This window comes from Lissotriton helveticus, chromosome 1_1 (genome assembly GCF_964261635.1).
Source record: "Lissotriton helveticus chromosome 1_1, aLisHel1.1, whole genome shotgun sequence".
Classification (NCBI taxonomy): Eukaryota; Metazoa; Chordata; class Amphibia; order Caudata; family Salamandridae; genus Lissotriton; species Lissotriton helveticus.
The window spans coordinates 1,663,935,145-1,663,953,034 of NC_136057.1; the positions used below are offsets into that span (position 1 = coordinate 1,663,935,145).

General features: G+C 47.1%; 1 protein-coding gene across 1 annotated transcript in view; it reads right to left on the minus strand.

Annotated features, from left to right (window-relative positions):
• The window catches only part of SENP1 (SUMO specific peptidase 1), a 201,038-nt gene that overhangs the window by 82,292 nt on the left and 100,856 nt on the right, over window positions 1–17,890 (minus strand). Inside the window, exons 9-12 of the mRNA XM_078688916.1 lie at window positions 10,013–10,067; window positions 9,102–9,140; window positions 7,296–7,380; window positions 5,234–5,380 (exon numbers count right to left, since the gene is read on the minus strand). Coding sequence (XP_078545042.1) covers window positions 5,234–5,380; window positions 7,296–7,380; window positions 9,102–9,140; window positions 10,013–10,067 — 326 coding nt within the window. The remainder of the gene's footprint in view (window positions 1–5,233; window positions 5,381–7,295; window positions 7,381–9,101; window positions 9,141–10,012; window positions 10,068–17,890) is intronic.

The window sequence follows — 17,890 nt, forward strand, 5'->3', positions numbered from 1 at the left end:
TTTCTGTAAGGAAGGCGACGTCCGGAGATGTGGTGTCGAGAAGGTTCCAGAGTTCAATGGCGTGTCTGTGGATCGAGCGGGTGTTGAGCAGGATGCACTTCAGGTGGTTGTTGTCGGGGCTCTGTTTGGGCTTTGTGGATTTGGTGCGGGTCGTGATGCAGTCGAACTTGCAGGAGTGGCAGGTGAAGGGTCCATGGGTGTGTCCTGGGGTGGCTGCGTAGCAGTTTGGGAGTCGGCCAGGGTTAAGGGCTGATAGGGTTGTGGCGTCGTATGTTATGCGGGTGGAGTAGGAATTGCGGGGACCAGGGGGTCTGCCGCTGGGCGCGGTCCAGGCGCGGACGGGCGTAGACGGGTTTACCTTTGGCACGCATGGGGTGCTTCCGCTGCGCGTTAACGCTGCGCGCAAAGGCATCTGTCATAAGTGGATAGTGGAGGGGCGAGGGAGGAGCAGCTGGAAGGCGGGAGCGGGGTGGAGAGGACGGGCTCCGAGTCACTACAACAACAAAATGGCTGCAAAAGCGAACAGGTTGGGGCGCAGATAGGAGTTACGCTGTGGGCAGAGGCACAGGCACAATCAGGCAGTATGAATTAATATCAATCATTCAATGCGAGCGCAACGCTATAAACTGGCTACACACTCTAGAGGCAAAGCGGACAATTAACACAATGGTAAATGTAACTAGAGAGGCAATGCGATTTAAATGCAGCAAAGCAATGCGAGCAGCACAATGGCAGATGTAAATAAAGAGGCAATGCGAGCAACGCAGGCACCAGATCGATATAAATTCAGCAAAGCAGAGCGAGCAGTACAACGATACCCAGGAGAGACCAGGGGCCGTGGGGAGCGACCGCTTCTGATGGAATCAGGACGGTCACAGCGCTTCACAGGACGGAGCGAGCCTTGGCAGTCAGAGGGAGGGAGGAGCAGCTGGGAGGCGGGAGCGGGGTGGAGAGGACGGGCTCCGAGTCACAACAACAACAAAATGGCTGCAAAAGCGAAACCGGAACAGGTTGGGGCACAGATAGGAGTTACGCTGTGGGCAGAGGCACAGGCACAATCAGGCGGTATGAATTAATATCAATCATTCAATGCGAGCGCAACGCTATAAACTGGCTACGCACTCTAGAGGCAAAGCGGCCAATTAAACACAATGGTAAATGTAACTAGAGAGGCAATGCGATTTAAATGCAGCAAAGCAATGCGAGCAGCACAATGGCAGATGTAAATAAAGAGGCAACGCAGGCACCAGATCGATTTAAATTCAGCAAAGCAGAGCGAGCAGTACAACGATACCCAGTAGAGACCAGGGGCCGTGGGGAGCGACCGCTTCTGATGGAATCAGGCCTCCACCTCCTTGTGTGGAGATAGTTGACGTCGTTTGTCTGTGATGTGGTCTTGGCAGCCAAGCGTCCCTCCACTAAAATGGTATACGCCTGTAGATGGAACAAATTTGTGGCATGGTGGGCAGCAACGGTTGTGGATCCCCTCTTTCTGAGGTTCTCTTGTTCCTTCTTTCTTTGGCCCAGCAGGGCTCTGCTCTGGGCCCTCTTAAGGGCTACCTCTCGGGACCCTCCCCCTGGCCCCCGTTGGGAGGGTAGCTTTATCTAAAATGATCATGGTACACCGGCTTCTATATTTCTTCACCAATATTCCAGTAGTCCCGCTGCGGACCTTCTTCCAGGAGCTCAATTCATTACTAATTTCCTTGATCTGGGGGAGGAGCCGCAGCAGAGTGGCCCTGGCGGCCCTGCAGTTGCCCCGCGATCAGGGAGGCTTGGGCGCCCCATCGTTTGAAGCCTATTTTCTGGCTGCGCAGCTGCAGCGGATATCGCGGTGGACGGTGCATCGCAACCTTGGGGAAACGGTGTCCAGGGACAGACAAGTGACGTCCAGGAGCTGACCCGAATGCTCCTACCAGGCACCCGACCCGATCCAGCCCATCCGCTACTGGTCAAGGAAGCCAGAGCCTGTACCATGCGAGTACACCGCTTGTCCAAGGAGGCGCCATTGTATTCCCCATACTACCGTTGGCGGGCCTCACTAAGAGGCATGGGTTCTATACCGCGGGAGAGCTTAGAATCTGGACTGACCTCCACCTAACAGAAATGGAGGCCCTGTTCTCCGATGGCCAATTGATCCCGTTTGCAGACCTAGTTGAAGAAACTGGGCTTCCAGCCGGCCAATTCCTGCTGCATAGGCAGCTGATGGTGGACTGTGAGCGGACCTGGGACCTTGGGAGCGGGGAAACAGACTCACCCGGTGCTACACACATGGGGGCGGGCAGACACCACATCACATGGATCTATAAATCCATTATGGAACTCACACAGGTACCTCTAACCCGATTAAGGCTCCGTTGAGAGGAAGATTTCGGACGCACCCTTCATGATCGTGAATGGCGGATGGCCCTAGAACACCATAAAAAAGTGTCCCGCAATCAAAGATTCAAAAATATCCAGTTTAACATATTACACCGAGCATATCTTAAACCGGCGCGGCTCAAACGCTTCTACTCGACATCCCACTTCGACTGCCCCCGCTGTCACACCCCGGAGGCCACATTTGCCCATATGTTTTAGTCATGCCTAGTGATACAGCCCCTCTGGTTGACATTGCACACCACCCTGCAGGCAGTCACAGGCCTCACAGACTTCCATACATGGGAGGCATGTGCCCTAGGTACTTTTAAGTGCCACAAAGGGAAAAAAGTATAAACTAAATTTGCCCTACCAGCTGTGCTGTTGGGCAAACTGGTGTGGCTATGTACTGGCGAGCAGCGGATGGGGGCGCCAATTGCTGCATGGTGGGGGGATGCAGAAGTGGGCAGCAGCCGAGGAAGATCTTATTCGACAAGAGGAGGCCTGTGGCATACGACGGTGCCCTATCTCATTAGAATGCGCGACGCTCCTACAGGACTTTAGGCAAGCCCACACAAATGACAAAGAGCACGCCGAACACCCCGAGGCGGCACCAGATTCAACTGCATCCCAGTCCACACAAGCGTTCTGTTTTCCACCCCCCCCCCCTCATTCATGCAGCAACAGCTCCCCCGTGAATCCTAGCACAGTTCGAGAGCAGGTAAAGTGTGCGACGCCTGCGTAACGATATGGGACCCCTTTACACTGACCCACGTTTTTGGCGACGCCAGGCTCCTCCCCTATGAATGATACCCTTCACAGGGGAGTTAAATCAGAAACAGGTATACGGGTCGGAGAATGGCTGCGATCCTTTTATTAACTGCCTCCCCAATGCCTCCTGGCACCCACGGTGGAGATGGTGGGAGGGGGGGTCCCTCTCCACCAACGAATCAACTATGTGTCCGCTTATTCCGCTACCCTTGTCATATGGCTGATGTTGTTTCTTTTAACTACCGAAATGATCAAGCTGATTACTGTATGGCACGTACCATGTGAAAATCCAATAAAAAGGTTTATAAAAAAAAGGCTTCCTCTCGGCCATTACTGCCTTTCTTAGGCTTCCTGATCAGCCTTCTCTTTTCAAGTCCCCTGTTGTAAATTGCTTACTCAAGGGAATTACTCATCTTTTTCCTCCTATTCCCTTCGTAATGCCTCAGTGGGACTTGAACTTGGTTCTGACTTACCTTATGTGTGCTCCCTTTGAGCCAATTCATAACTGTCCTCTCAGACTTCTTACATTAAAGACTGCTTTTCTGATTGCCATCACCTCTGCTCGCAGGGTGAGTGAGCTCCAGGCTCCTTCAAAACCTCCTTTCCTGGCTGTTCATCCGGACAAGGTTGTACTAAGAACCAGACTTTCCTTTCTTCCCAAGGTGGTTACTTATTTCCACATTGGCCAAACATCACTTTGCCCACCTTCTTTCCACCTCTACATCCTTCAAAAGAAGAATTGAGGCTCCACCATCTGGATCCAAAACAGGCGCTTTCCTTTTATTTGGATCACACCAAACAATTCCGGGTGGATGACCAGCTCTTTGTGGGCTACGTGGGTGCCAAGAAAGGATGGGCCGTACACAAAGGACCATCTCTAGGTGGGTAGTTTTGTGAATTAAGGCTTGCTATTCCTTGGCAAAGAAGGAGCCTCCAGTGGGACTACGCGCCCATTCCACCAGGGCGACAGCAGCTACTACTGCTTTGGGATGAGGAGTCCCCCTCAATGACATCTGTCAGGCAGCTATGTGGGCATCTCTGCACACGTTCACTAAAGACTACTGCCTGGACAGCCAGGTCTGGAGAAACTGCTTTTTTGGCCGTTCTGTTCTCCAGGACTTTCTGGTGTGAACTGGATCCACAGGCCCGCCTCTGACGTTTGTATTGCCGGGGTATCTATTCTAAGGTAAGGAATCCATAACTCACTGTTTCTTTCAGATGAACAAGTTACTTACCTTCGGTAACGATATATCTGTAAGAAACAGATTAGTTATAGATTCCTTACCGCCCCAGCCATCCTCCCCGTTCTGCGAACTGACTTCTAGGGTTAAGGATTTCCTTTCAGGGCCGTAGTTTTGTGTACGAGTGGTCAGTGTCTTGCATGGCTCTGTGCTTTTGGCGTGGAAAGTCGTGTACAGAACTGACGTCCGCGCGCGTGTGGCGATATCTAAGTAGCTGCCGTGACGTCATCCTGGGGACCACGACTTCAACGACGAACGCGGAGCCAACCGAAGCCACCTTTCGACGCGCAGGGGTACTGCAGACGAAAACATTCTCCAGATCCAGTCTGACACCTGGGGGTAATTCTAAGGTAAGGAATGTATAACTAACCTATGTTTCTTACAGATATATCGTTGCCGAAGGTAAGTAACTTGTTCTTCTGTGCTATGTAAAGTGTTGCCCCGCTCTCAGTGATCGGGACCACATTTTAAAAATATCTAGAATAAAATAATAAAAAACATGCATAGGTCAGAGACAGAATCTTGAGTTTAAGGCAGCCTTTGTCATTACCCAGAAGAAGTGGATTGTCCAGGTTGGGTTACAGTTGTTATTCCGAACGCAGAATTTTTGAAGAACGTATAGTGAACAATATTCTGCACTGTACAATCAAGTACAAATAGCTAACCACTCATTCAAAGCCCATCTGAATTCTACATATAAAGTCTTTAATACAGTTTTGTTTTTGAAATTTTCATGAATGTGCTACATATTGTTTTTTTACTCAATGACAAAAAGAATAATAAAGGGTCAGTGCTACCAAATGTAGCGGCAAACGCCCAACAACACCTATAAATATATTAAGAAATACAAAGAAAAGCCTCACCTGCGTGATTTCAGGAAATTCCACAGGCTCTGGTATTTTGGCAATAACTTTCTGTTGTTCTTTGACAACAGTAACAGGAATCTCTTTCTCCAGTGGTACACGGAGATTCAAATCTACAGACTCTTGTACTGGTTGCTCCTGCAATCTCTGAAAGACAACCATACATCTTAGCTACTGGAAAATGTGAACAGTCCCATCAGCTCTACTTTCTTAGCCCTGTGTTTTGATGCAGTATGTCAGAACTTAGTTACTGCTCAGCCTGAACATGCTCACCAAAACTGGTCCTTAAAAATGGCATGATCCGATAAACACACTAAACTTAATAAGATGTTCAAGAGTAGCAACATCAAATGCTGTCAGCGCAGAAGTTGCACTAGAGTAGTTAAACAGTCATGGCTGCATTGGATTAGCACAGCCAACTGTGGACAATAGAACAGAGCAGCCAACACACTACAGTAGACAGACAAAGCTCACCTTTTCTTAAGACCATCCCAAAATATAGCCATGGGTTTAACTCCAAAATGGCACAAGAATTAACCATGTTACTAGAGCACTTACAAGTAGATAAGTCTAGATGACATATATAAGCTAGCTACCAAAGGGTCCTAGGCCCTTCTTGAGTAAGGCCCAGTTAATCCCGATATCAACTAAGTATGGCTCTCAACTGAAATGTTTTTCCTCAGCAGAAGCCCCTAGTTTCTTAAATTATGTTGAAATGCCCCAGAAACCTGATCTGATAAAAAAAGAAAACAGTTGCACGTTCAGTCCCGAAAAAGTCTTTCTAGTTTTAACCACTCCCACACTATTATGGTCATTTTACTGTGGGGTTCTTCACTTCCTGGATTTCATATTACTATTAAGGAAACTCAAACTTCCCTTTGTGAACCAATAATCAGAACAAAAAAAAAAAAAAAAAAGAAACTATAATAGAACTTTTCCAACTAAACAACCTAAGACACCTATTTTTTAGGGGTTCAAAACTGGTCTATTAATTTGTGCAAGGCATTCATCATAGAAAAGCTTTTAACTTTCAACATGATCAAATAGTGATCACTCCAGTTTTCTTAGGTGGATAATATAAAATTGGGATTATCACTATAGCGAGGAAAAAAACAGAAGAAAATGTACCTGGGAAAAAAAATCCAAACAGCCTATTCAGGCTAACATCATATCATAAAATAAGGTATTTTACCCGTTTCCTTATTATCCTACCCAATCATCAGTTTATATTATTCTAATAGACTATGATGCTGGCAACAGCAGTACTTCTTAATACATGCATGACTTTTACAGTATTTTCTGTTGCTACAATGTAAACGCTGCAAATTTCAGCAGATAAGGACACCAAGGTAGAAAGAGATAAACGGATTTTCCAAGGATCAGAGAATATACTTAGCTGGTTTTATAACTAGGGCCATGAAGTTCCACAACCTCATACCATGGCACTATGGTCTTATTACAAGTGGGCCAAATTTTGATTTCCAGGTCGTATACTTGCATCTAAATCTGGCATTTACCAGGTAATCCCTAGACACTGGGGAATAACTATACCAACCTGTTTTTCTTCCCGGCTCAAAATACGCATGCTACCCCCCTACATCCCATTTTGTGTGGATTATCGCTCCCATTTACCAACTGCTCAAGCAGGCAGTAAATGAGAACTGTGAGTGTAGGGGTTATTGCGTGCTGAAGGAGAAGGTGGGGAGGACAATAGGGGATATGAAACTGTGGTATGGTTGGGGTGAGCTATACATGTGCCCTCTGTGTGGCAAGAAGGGGGAGAAGCTGGGGCCAGAACCTGACTGCCCTTGTAGGAGGATCCTCATTAGACCTTACCTGCCAGATTTTCTGGTTGGTAAAACTGGGTGTGTGGTTCCCACACTCTGAACATGTGTGTGTGTGTGTGTGTGTGTGTGTGTGTGAACACAGGACCAATCTGTAAAGCGGTATCCCATCCCAATCTTAATCAGACACTGGATGGTAGGGCTACTATTTTGTAGAGAGGTATGGTAAAAAAACGCACAGACACAAACCAAGGCTCTTAATCGGTTTCTTTAATCACCTGGTTCTGCAGCTGCAATGCCAAAGCTTTCTGTTCCTCAATCTTTCGACATCTCTCCCGGGCTCGTGAATCATACAAACTAGTTCTGGAAGAAAGGAGGCACACAGTTGTTCATTGAAAGAGGATGTGAAATGTATTGATAGCATAACGCATATGAAAGGAAAAAGGGCTATCAAATAACCGGACAGTTTATAGCAAAACATTCCATGTTATAAACAACACTTATTCCACACTAATCTTAGAACTTAGAAGAAAAACATGACAAAGAATTAAAATCTTTCACTTTATAGATGTTCTTATAATCAGCTCTTGAGGATTGTATCTTGGGGGATAATCAACAGCTCCAAAGCCCCTGGATCTGTGCTACACGTAATAAATATGTTGGGGAAAAAAAGTATACGTGGGGGTAGTATATCAGATCAGTCTGGGTGGGAATAGAGTTAGCTTACTAAAAATACCTATACTGGCAAAATGCAAAATTGGAAGCGGGATCCGATCATTAGGCAAATGCACTAAGGAACCACAAAGGGGCATCAGTTTCAAGTCATTTTTTTGTGGAAAATCCACTTAAAAATACTTTCCCTAATCCATTTTTTTAAACCCACATTTACTTCAAAATTACAAGATGAATGGCTTTCACTAACATAAAGAACCCATAATTTTGAATGCATTTCCTCATGAAACCTTCATAAAGTGGATTTTTATTAACAACATATTCAACCATGTCCCTCTCCCTCCGCTCATCGGCTTTTTCTTTTGAGTGCTTCCTGATCCAATGCCCCTTAACCTCTCACCTCATCATGAGCTATTGTTCTTACACCTCCCTGCGTCATCTGCATTTTACTGTCCCTAATTGCCCACTCAAACGCTCCTGTGTTTTCTTTTTGCCTCCACATTAACTGATTGAGGACAGGCACTGCAAGCTCCCGATTCCTTTCCAGAACTAAGACTTTTCAATCCACTACCCAGCCCCCTTTTTAATTAGATTTTTTTCCTGGGGGGGAGTTTGTAATCTCGCCCATATTTCTTCTCCACCCTCTCCTCTTCTCTTGTCAACATTCTGGCTTTCTTGCTGTCAAATCTCCTTTCATTCTCCTTTCTGATCGGGGCTGAAACATCAATTGAAAAAGCAGGGTACAACAACCATACACTCACTTCAAACTTCTGATTTTGGCTACTTGATGTTTTTCAATATTTTTCTTTCAGCACAATCTTTCAATTCTTTTTTGGCGGTTTAAAAGTAGGGCAAATGATTCTTTTGATACATTTAAACCCTCCTATAGACCCAGGATTTAATACTATGTACGGGATTTCAATTGTTTTTTTTTCAATTTTGACATACAATTCGTTAGTGAATTTGTAACTATTTGTCAAAATGGCTTTTCTCCAAAGCAAGTTTTCACTATTAAGTTTCACCAGAATTGTAGTCACTGTTTTTATAAATTCACCAAAATCATGGCCTCTTTCTCAGGCAACTCTCAAACAAATAAAGCCAAGTTACAATTTATAATGACGAGGTGTCTGAAAAGAGTAGAGAATGCTAGCTAAATGAAATTGTGGCGATTAATACACGAGAGCACATATTTCTTCCCCACCCTCTCCCCGTCTCTTGTCAACATTCTGGCTCTCTTTCTGTCAAATCTCCTTTCAATCTCCTTTCTGATCCTTTCTAAACATCAATTAAAAGCAGGGTACAACAACCATACACTCACTTCAAACTTCTGATTTTGGCTACTTGATGTTTTTCAATATTTTCTTTCAGCACAAACGTTTATCTAAAACATTACAATGATATGAACTACTTACAATTCTTTGATCCAAAGCTCTGCTCGGAAGAAGGGTTCACTATTGGAAATAAATAATTGTTTTAGTAAAACCGTGGGAGGAGATTGAAATCAAATAAATGATTAACACTTCAAAAGAAGTGTTGCCAGTCAGTGTATTGTAGCACTGTATGGTCTACGGCGTAGTCAGGTGCATTCTTTACATCAATACATTAAAAAAGTCTTGCAGTCATAAAGTAAGCACACCTGTTCTTATATTTATAAGAGGTGGGAGTTAGCCTGATTAATAAATAAAAAAAAACACACACACACATCATGTTTTGGGGTAAATAACAGATGTGATGGGGCTCCATAAAAGTATGACAAATGGGGTGGTCACTACCTTTCCTACACTTCCATGAAATTTGAAACGTGGATCACACAAGGGTATGGGATTCTAAAACTGTGGCAAAGATCTTGCAACACCCTCATTTAAAGGGATGTTGAGGAAGTCATGTGAAAAAATATTTTCCAGTGAGAGAAAGGAGGAAAAATCTTACAATAACATTTTCAGGAATTTGGACACTCTCTGGCTCTAAAGGTAGGTACACAAGTATATGTCGGGAAAATTATTAAAAACATTTCTTTTTCTAGTGTTATGCCTCTCCTATTTCCCAGGGCTCAGTTTCTGTGTGGACTGTTTACAGTTTGTGTGCGCGCGCAACAGAGGGACAGTCACTCTGTGTCACCTCTGAATTGCACACCAAACACTGAACAAAGTACTGCAACTTCCATGTTTTTCTTTACTTTCTTTTCGAGGTATAGCAGGCCAGTCATACTTTGTATACTTGTAAAAAGCGTCTTTATAACTGCTAGAAGTTATATCAGCATCCACAGTAAGATTGAAAGAAAGAAATATTAAGAACGGTTTTATCTCTTCTTTAAAGAACTTACTTTGGTGGTTCAGGCGTTTTTTCGTCATCGTCAATATCTATAATGGATTCTGATCCTAAATTTAAAAAAACATCATTTAGTATTTACCAACTCTCATTTTCAACCTTACATTATGCAACTGATATGCCAAACAAAAGGGCGCATGATGTACAGTGGCATAATTGAAACAATAGTCCAGCAATTACTATTATTGGAAATGAACATGGGGCACCTTTTTTCACATCACAGGTAAAAAAAAAAAAAGACCCCCACCAAGCACTCCACAATTCAGATATCTCAGACCTATCAGCATACATTATTTCCATGGGAAATGTAATGTAATGTACACTTATATAGCGCGGCTGTCACCCAAAGGGTATCCTGGCGCTTAGATTACCGACCAGCGAGGACAGAGCACAATAGTCCAAGGTCACTATCTGGGGAATAGTCTGGTTTTCAATTCCTTCCTGAACCGTGACAGAGCATTTAGTTGCCTGAGTTCCTGGGGGTAGTGCATTCCATAGCTTGGCTGCCGTATAGCTGAAGGATCTTCCACCCATTCAAACTTTTTTAACATGGGGAACGCAGACCAAGTTCACAAAGGAAGAGCGCAGAGATCTAGCAGGGGCATACCATACAAATTTCCTTTGTGGAACTTTAGGCCCAATTTTGTGTACAGCCCTGTAAACAATACAAAGCGCCTTAAAGTGTACTCTCTGTACAACAGGCAACCAGTGGAGATCTTTTAAGGCCAAAGAGGCCGAAGCTCCACGTGGCCGGGTCATTGCCATTTTGCCGCCATAGTCTATATTCTTTGTAGTTTCTTTAGCAGATAGCCTGGAACACCAAGGAGGAGTGCATTGCAATAGTCTATTCTGCTCATGACAATACTCCGTACCACTAAAGGTGTAACAGGAGTGGGTAAAAACGGGAGGATCTTCCAAAGGGCTCTAAGCGGATATAGACAGATGCTCACTGTTTTGTTCACCTGTGAGTCTAACCGCAGCTTGTTGTCCAACATCACTCCCACATTACGTACTGTATTGGCGGGCACAGAAGAATTATTGGCCAAATCTGGCCAAAAGTCTGCTGGAAGGGGGTGCTGAATTTTGCCTGACATACAGCACATTACTTCAGTTTTTCCCCGTTGAATTGTAGGGAGTTCTCTTTCAGCCAGGCTGCTGTTCTAAGCAGGCAGTTGTAAAATGTTTCCAGGGAGACTGCATTATCACCATCAACTCCGAAGACAAGCTGTGTGTCATCCGCATAGTTGATGACATCAATGCCAAAAGATTTTATTAAACTGATGAGCGGGCGGAGATAAACATTAAACAGGATTGGGCTGATGGCCGAGCCTTGAGGAACTCCTTGTTTAACATCCCTGAACTGAGAAGTAAACGGCGAAAGCAACACTGCCAGCTGTCTATAGGAAAGATAGGAATGCAGCCAGTCTCTTGCCTCCCCGACAACACCCAATTTCTCCAGCCTCTCAATCAGGATCTGATGATTGACCGTATCGAACGCGGCTGCCATGTCAAGCAGCACCAAAAAGGCTTCCTGACTTCGGTCACCCCGCATTCTTAGGTCATCCAAAACTGCAACCAAGGTAGTCTCTATTCCGTGTGCAGGGCGAAACCCAAATTGGACTTCGTCCAGCAACTCGTTATCCTCAAGGTATCTTAAGAGAGATTTTGTCACTCCCTCTCCAGAATCTTAATTGGATAGGGCAGCAAGGAGATAGGTCTATAGTTAGTGGGCATTGGGGATTCAGGGACACCTTTTTTAGCAGTCGGGAAACGACTGCTTTTTTCAGGCAATCTGGAACTACAGCATTGCTTAAAGATTGACAGCAAATATGATAGAGATGCGGAAAAAGTTTGCTGCCAAAGAATTTCCAGAATTTATGGGGGAGAGGGTCCAAAGGAGAACCTGAGGAAATACCAGCAGCTATTGCGTTAAATTCCTCTAGTGAGGGAACCTGGAAATGGTCCAGGACTGTCGCGTGTTCCCTCTCATTTATACCACAGATTGTTACCATGTCATTTCCAATATGCTGGCATGTGTCATTGTTTCCTGAAAATGAACTGAAAACAATGAGCATTGCCTAGAACTGGATCTAACTTAAGTGTGTGTTATTTTAGTCACTAAAACTCCAGCCCCTGAGTCTATGGCGATGCTTGAGATAACCGGTCTCAAAAGAAGGCTTTTTCAATCGTGCAGACAAGTATTTTGTCACCAACCACATTTCAAAACACTTAAAAGTATGGAATGAATTAAGTAATTAAATCTTAGTTGTCCAGTTTCAGAGTGCTCTCAAGTTAAGCCTACACAAGTAGAGAGGCAATGGAAATGGATCAGGCACTTCATTATTGCCCTATTTATAAAACAAACAATCGGAACACGGCGAAACCGCAGGACTGCATACCGACAAGGATACGTAACAGAAACGCTGACCCTGTGTGAAGCTCTCGCTATTCCAGCGAGGAAGCCTCTGACCCTGCTGTTGCCGCCAAGCCTCGCCGGACCCGCTGCGCGGGTCCCGCTTCGTGGTGTGAAGCACTTTTCTGGTTTTCTGAAGGGGCACTGTTCTCGACCTACCGGCAGGGCTGCGAGCATAGCGGTGGACTCCGAGGACCAGGAGTCCACGCGCGCCCTTACTCCAGCTGGGCTGCTCTCCCTGCCGGCCCCGCCTTCACCTAATCACCGGTTAAATCAGCGCCCCACCTGAACCTCCGTGGATTCCATTGCAGACGCTGACCCTGTGTGAAGCTCTCGCTATTCCAGCGAGGAAGCCTCTGACCCTGCTGTTGCCGCCAAGCCTCGCCGGACCCGCTGCGCGGGTCCAGCTTCGTGGTGTGAAGCACTTTTCTGGTTTTCTGAAGGGGCACTGTTCTCGACCTACCGGCAGGGCTGCGAGCATAGCGGTGGACTCCGAGGACCAGGAGTCCACGCGCGCCCTTACTCCAGCTGGGCTGCTCTCCCTGCCGGCCCCGCCCTCCCGGTAGCTAGCTGGTCATCTACATTAAGGATCCTCCACTCCCGCAGCGCGGGAGCGCGCGGGAGGGCACCGGGAGAAGCCCGGGACAAGGGCGGGACCGTCTGTGGCCGTCCGGGGCCGAAGGAGGCCGGGCCGGGCCTACCCCCTTAATCCCAGTCTCCAACATGAACAAGGTAATGCCCTCGCCACCATTACGAGAAACCCCATCAAGGGAGGGGGCCTCTAGTACAGGGACTTTGGACAATTATTTTAAATCTGCTAAGGGAGATGTGGGCAAGGAAAGCTCACTAGAGAAACGCAGGGCGGAGCGCAGGCGCTCCATAGAATCCATTATTATTATTATTATTATTAAGCGTTCTTATATAGCGCTCGATTACCCGTAGGCATCTCGGCGCTTGCCTTGGGAACCCGTCCTGGTTTTTCCCTGTGAGATACCCGTACTGGGCATCCCCAAGGTGAAAGCCAGGCATCCCGCCGCGGGGGGCCATAGTGGAGATTAAGCAAGCTAATGCCCAGAGCTGCAGAGTGTGAACCTGTGACTCGAGTAGGCACCGAAACGAGAATTATCGAGTCCGTGGATATTTGGGCTCAAGACCCTGCCGCGTCGGGAATTGAACCCTGGTCCCGGGTCTGACCTCTGCTTCAGGGTCTGCCGCCTCTAACCAGTGAGCCACACTTCTCCACTTATCCATGAAAAACAGACTGTCGAGCGACATTACCCCTTACCCCAGTTCTCAAGAGGAAGGTACGCCCCCTAGCAGCTCTAATAATGCGACCCACGAGGACTTTCCACTTTTGTTAAGGGAAATCCCCTCTACCCCAGGGAGAGTGCCCGGAATAAATGTAGAGCCAATCCCCCCAGAGTCATCCCTTACTCCCGTTATTTTGGTAACCCAAACTTCCCCTATGCAAATTGTGAAGAAGAGTATACCAAAATCAAATGTTGTAGTAGAGGTGCATAGGCCTCTGCCTAGCAAACGCGCCAGGAAGTCTTTTGGGGGACGGGGGAAATCTAAATTATCTCACCTTGATTTTGGTAAGAAACATACTAACATACTCCTACCGGGGAAGGCAATTGAGATAGCGCCTACCATTCCACCATCTAAGGCTCAAAGCCCGACCATAGTTGTTACCTCTGAGGAATCAGAGGCTAACACATCGAACATAATCCTTCCACTCACAGCCATGGGGAGTATCGAATTTTTATTCCGCTCCCTTCTGCAGCCCATTAGCGATAGTCTGAAAAAAGTTGAGATTCGGCTCACTTTATTAGAAACATCTCTTACTACCCATCTCTTACTACCCTGAACACCTTAGTTAGTAAGCAAACTAAGCTAGTGGGAACTTTTCCTTCTGTTGGGGACCCTCCAAAAGTGGGGGCTGTATCAATTGTCAATGAAGTTCCCCCTCACAATGTGCCATCTGCCCCCCCTTTGCAACCTCTTATGGCCACCCCACGTCAGGCACAACATAATAACCAAATTAATAGACCCACACAATTACTAGACCATGCCCTTTATAGAACTCAAGCAGAGACTATTGGAAGCTCCCAAGAAGAGGTTAATGCCCTCCTACACTCTCCAGTTCGGCCAACGTCAAGACCACGGAGGCCAGACCTCCCGCCAGAAGCCAATAGCCTAACGGTGGTTTTAGCAGGTGCCCCCCATTTAAGATCAGGGGAAAATGAAGATTATCAATCCCTTAAGAAAAAGGTCATCAAATGGCTCAATTGGAATCGACCCCTACCATCCCATTTTAACAACGAGATTATTATGGTGAGAAGGGCCCCTTGGTTAGGGAAGTCCAGAAAAACCATAATAGGGGATTGTATTCTGTTAACTTTTAAAGACCCGGGCACTGTTTTGCATATCTGTGGAGGAGTAAATAGATCACTGGATTCCACCATACAGACCCTCCCAGTATCTTTTTTCTTCCCCCCCATTCGCATGCACCAGGTTCCATCCCATGATGAATGGACAAGGGTGGAACGCAGACGTAGACACAAGGTCTATGCACAACGCCCGCATTTTCAACCACCGGATACACCCTATTCCCATTTTAATCGCTTCAGCTGCTTGAATGGCTTGGACGGGGTTGATTGACTTACGGTTTACAAGCTAGTGACCTGGGATAATGGCTCCTGCGGACTTTTTGAACCTCCTACCGTGGCCCCTGGCATAACCCCTGGCCTATTGAACGATCTAGTGGCTCTCGACTACGACATCAGAGAATCTTCCCATCCATCCGCTGTTAATGCAGCCAAAGCTGAGGGGATAGCCAAGGACCTTTCTCTGGTGGATAATGGTGCGTTCAGACTCTCGGAGTCACTCACACCCCCTGCTGCCCTTGCCCCAGGCCCTGCAACAGAAGTGGGGCCCGGAACTATCTCCCCTAACCTCTATGGCATGGCAACTGACACTCCCAAACTTTTGAAATTAATTTGCTGGAACATTGCGGGATTGGCCAACAAACTGGATGAGCCGGACTGGGCAAACTACATCGAGACTGGTGACATATGCATGTTCCAGGAAACCTGGGCCAGAGAGGATTATGGGCATCAAGGCTATATATCATTCTCCATCCCAGCAAGGTGGGAAGGCAAGGGCCGCCCATCAGGGGGGCTCACGACGTGGGTAGCATCTCATTTGGGTTGCGTGGCCACACGGTGGCCGTTTAATTCTGATGATATCCTTGTGGTCTCACTACTATGGCCAAACAAAGTTAAACTTTTGCTGGTTAACATTTATTCCAGGCCAATGGGAATGGCAAAGGAATCACCAACCATTGATGAACTTTCGAATTTTTTATCTGAACTGTCGTCTGATTCATACTATGTGGTGGGTGGGGACTTTAATTCTCACTTCGAGCCACTCCCCGACCTCCTGGAAGGGTTTTCATCGGAAGAAGAGGCTAGGTGGGCAGTACCCTTGGTGGAAGCCCCAGTCCCGAAAGCCTGGACCCCACTAGCACTGCAAATTACTGCCCTTACTCTAAGGTTCGGACTCAGAGCCTGTAATGGGCGAACAAAATCCGACATACCCAGTAAAAATACTTACAATAGACGGGGGAGAGAGTCCCATCTGGACTATGTCCTGGTCCAGCTAGTGAGGTGGCCGACAATACAGGATTTTAGGGTGATAGAAAGGACCGACAGTGACCATAATGCCCTTGAGCTTGACCTTGTCCATCCAGGCCCCCAAGCTTCAGTGGCTAAAGTGGGAGGGAACAACCTAGTGCTTCTCCTGGACAACAGCAGGAGAAGAATCAGGTGGGAGCACATGGTTACAAACAAGGATAAACTCCCTCTGCTTTACGCGGAGATTACTCCCATCTTGGAAATCGTGGGGAGCATTGTCATTGAGGCAAATAATAGAGACTCACAGAGCAAACTGTATGAAGCCCATGAGGAACTAATAAAAGCTGCGGCACCTCATTTAACTTGCAGTTCACGAAAGCCAAGGGAGAGGCGCCAAGGTAAAACACAGTGGTACAATGTAGCTTGCAGACGGGCCAAAACAGAACTTCTTGGAGTAATTAAGGAGGGTTTAGGAGGGGACCGCCTTAAACAAAGTAGGCGAGACTATAAAAAGCTTCTTGCCCAGGCTAAAGTAGAATGGGAAGAAAATCAGTGGGAAGAACTCACCAAGGCCCTAGCGATTCAAGATCAACGCCTGTTCTGGAGGACCGTGAACGGGGGATCAGGGAGTCTACATTCGGCAATAGAGCCCAATATAGCACCTGGAGTGTGGCAGGCCCATTTTCAGTCCCTATACAGCTCTGAGCCGGGAGAACTCCCCGCTCTTATGGAGGTGGATTGGCCGGGCTGCCATGGGGATCCAATAACTTTAGGTGAGGTTACTGCTGCTATTTCAGGTCTGGCTTCGGGGAAGGCGCCGGGTTTGGATGGGCTACCAGGGGACCTGTTTAAACAGGAGCCCACCGTCTGGGCGCCCTATCTTGCTGCCCTCTTCAACAGTATTCTCGGCGGGATGGAAATCCCTAGTACTTGGTTGGGGGCTGAGGTGGTCCCTATTTTTAAAAAGGGCTCGCCCCTCCTCCCCGTCAACTACAGACCGATTAGTCTGATAGATGTATCACAGAAGCTGGTCGGCAGGGTTCTGTTGAACAGGCTTCAGGATTGGATGGAGGAGGTGGGTGCCCTTAGTCCCTACCAGGCGGGGTTTAGGAAGGGGGTATCCACAGTGGACCAGGTTTTTAGACTGAATCTGATTTACTGGAGGACAGCAAAGTTCGAGGGCGGCAGTTTGTACACAATTTTTGTAGACCTACGGGCCGCCTTCGACTTGGTTCCCAGGGGGAAACTTTGGAGCGTCCTGGCAGAGATGGGTGTACCCCCAGACATCCTACTGATCCTGCAGAGGCTACACCACAATAATTACGCCCGTGTGAGGTGTGGGAGAGCGGGGGAACTGACTGACAGATTCCCCGTTGGCAGAGGGGTAAGACAGGGCTGCGTGCTGGCGCCGACCCTGTTTTGCCTCTTCGTCAACGGGGTAATCGCTCACCTCAATGCCACCGATTATACTGACGCCCCAAAACTAAATGGCAGCAGGGTGTCCGCGATCATGTTTGCGGATGATACACTGCTGCTATCTAAAACCCCCATGGGTATACAGAGGATACTCGACTCCTTTGTGGCTTTCTGCCTTGTTAGAGGGCTAGAAATCAATGCTAAAAAAACCAAATTCATGGTTTTGAACCCGAGCCAGAAACAGCGCCCGAACCCACAACTGGGAGCCGTCCGGCTGGAAAGAGTAGCCACCTTTGAATATCTGGGCGTGACCCTCAACGAAACCATGACCTGGGGACCCCACCAGAGTAGGGCAAACCTCAAACTAATACAAACTACTGGGGGTATCTGCCGGATGATGACCGGCTCG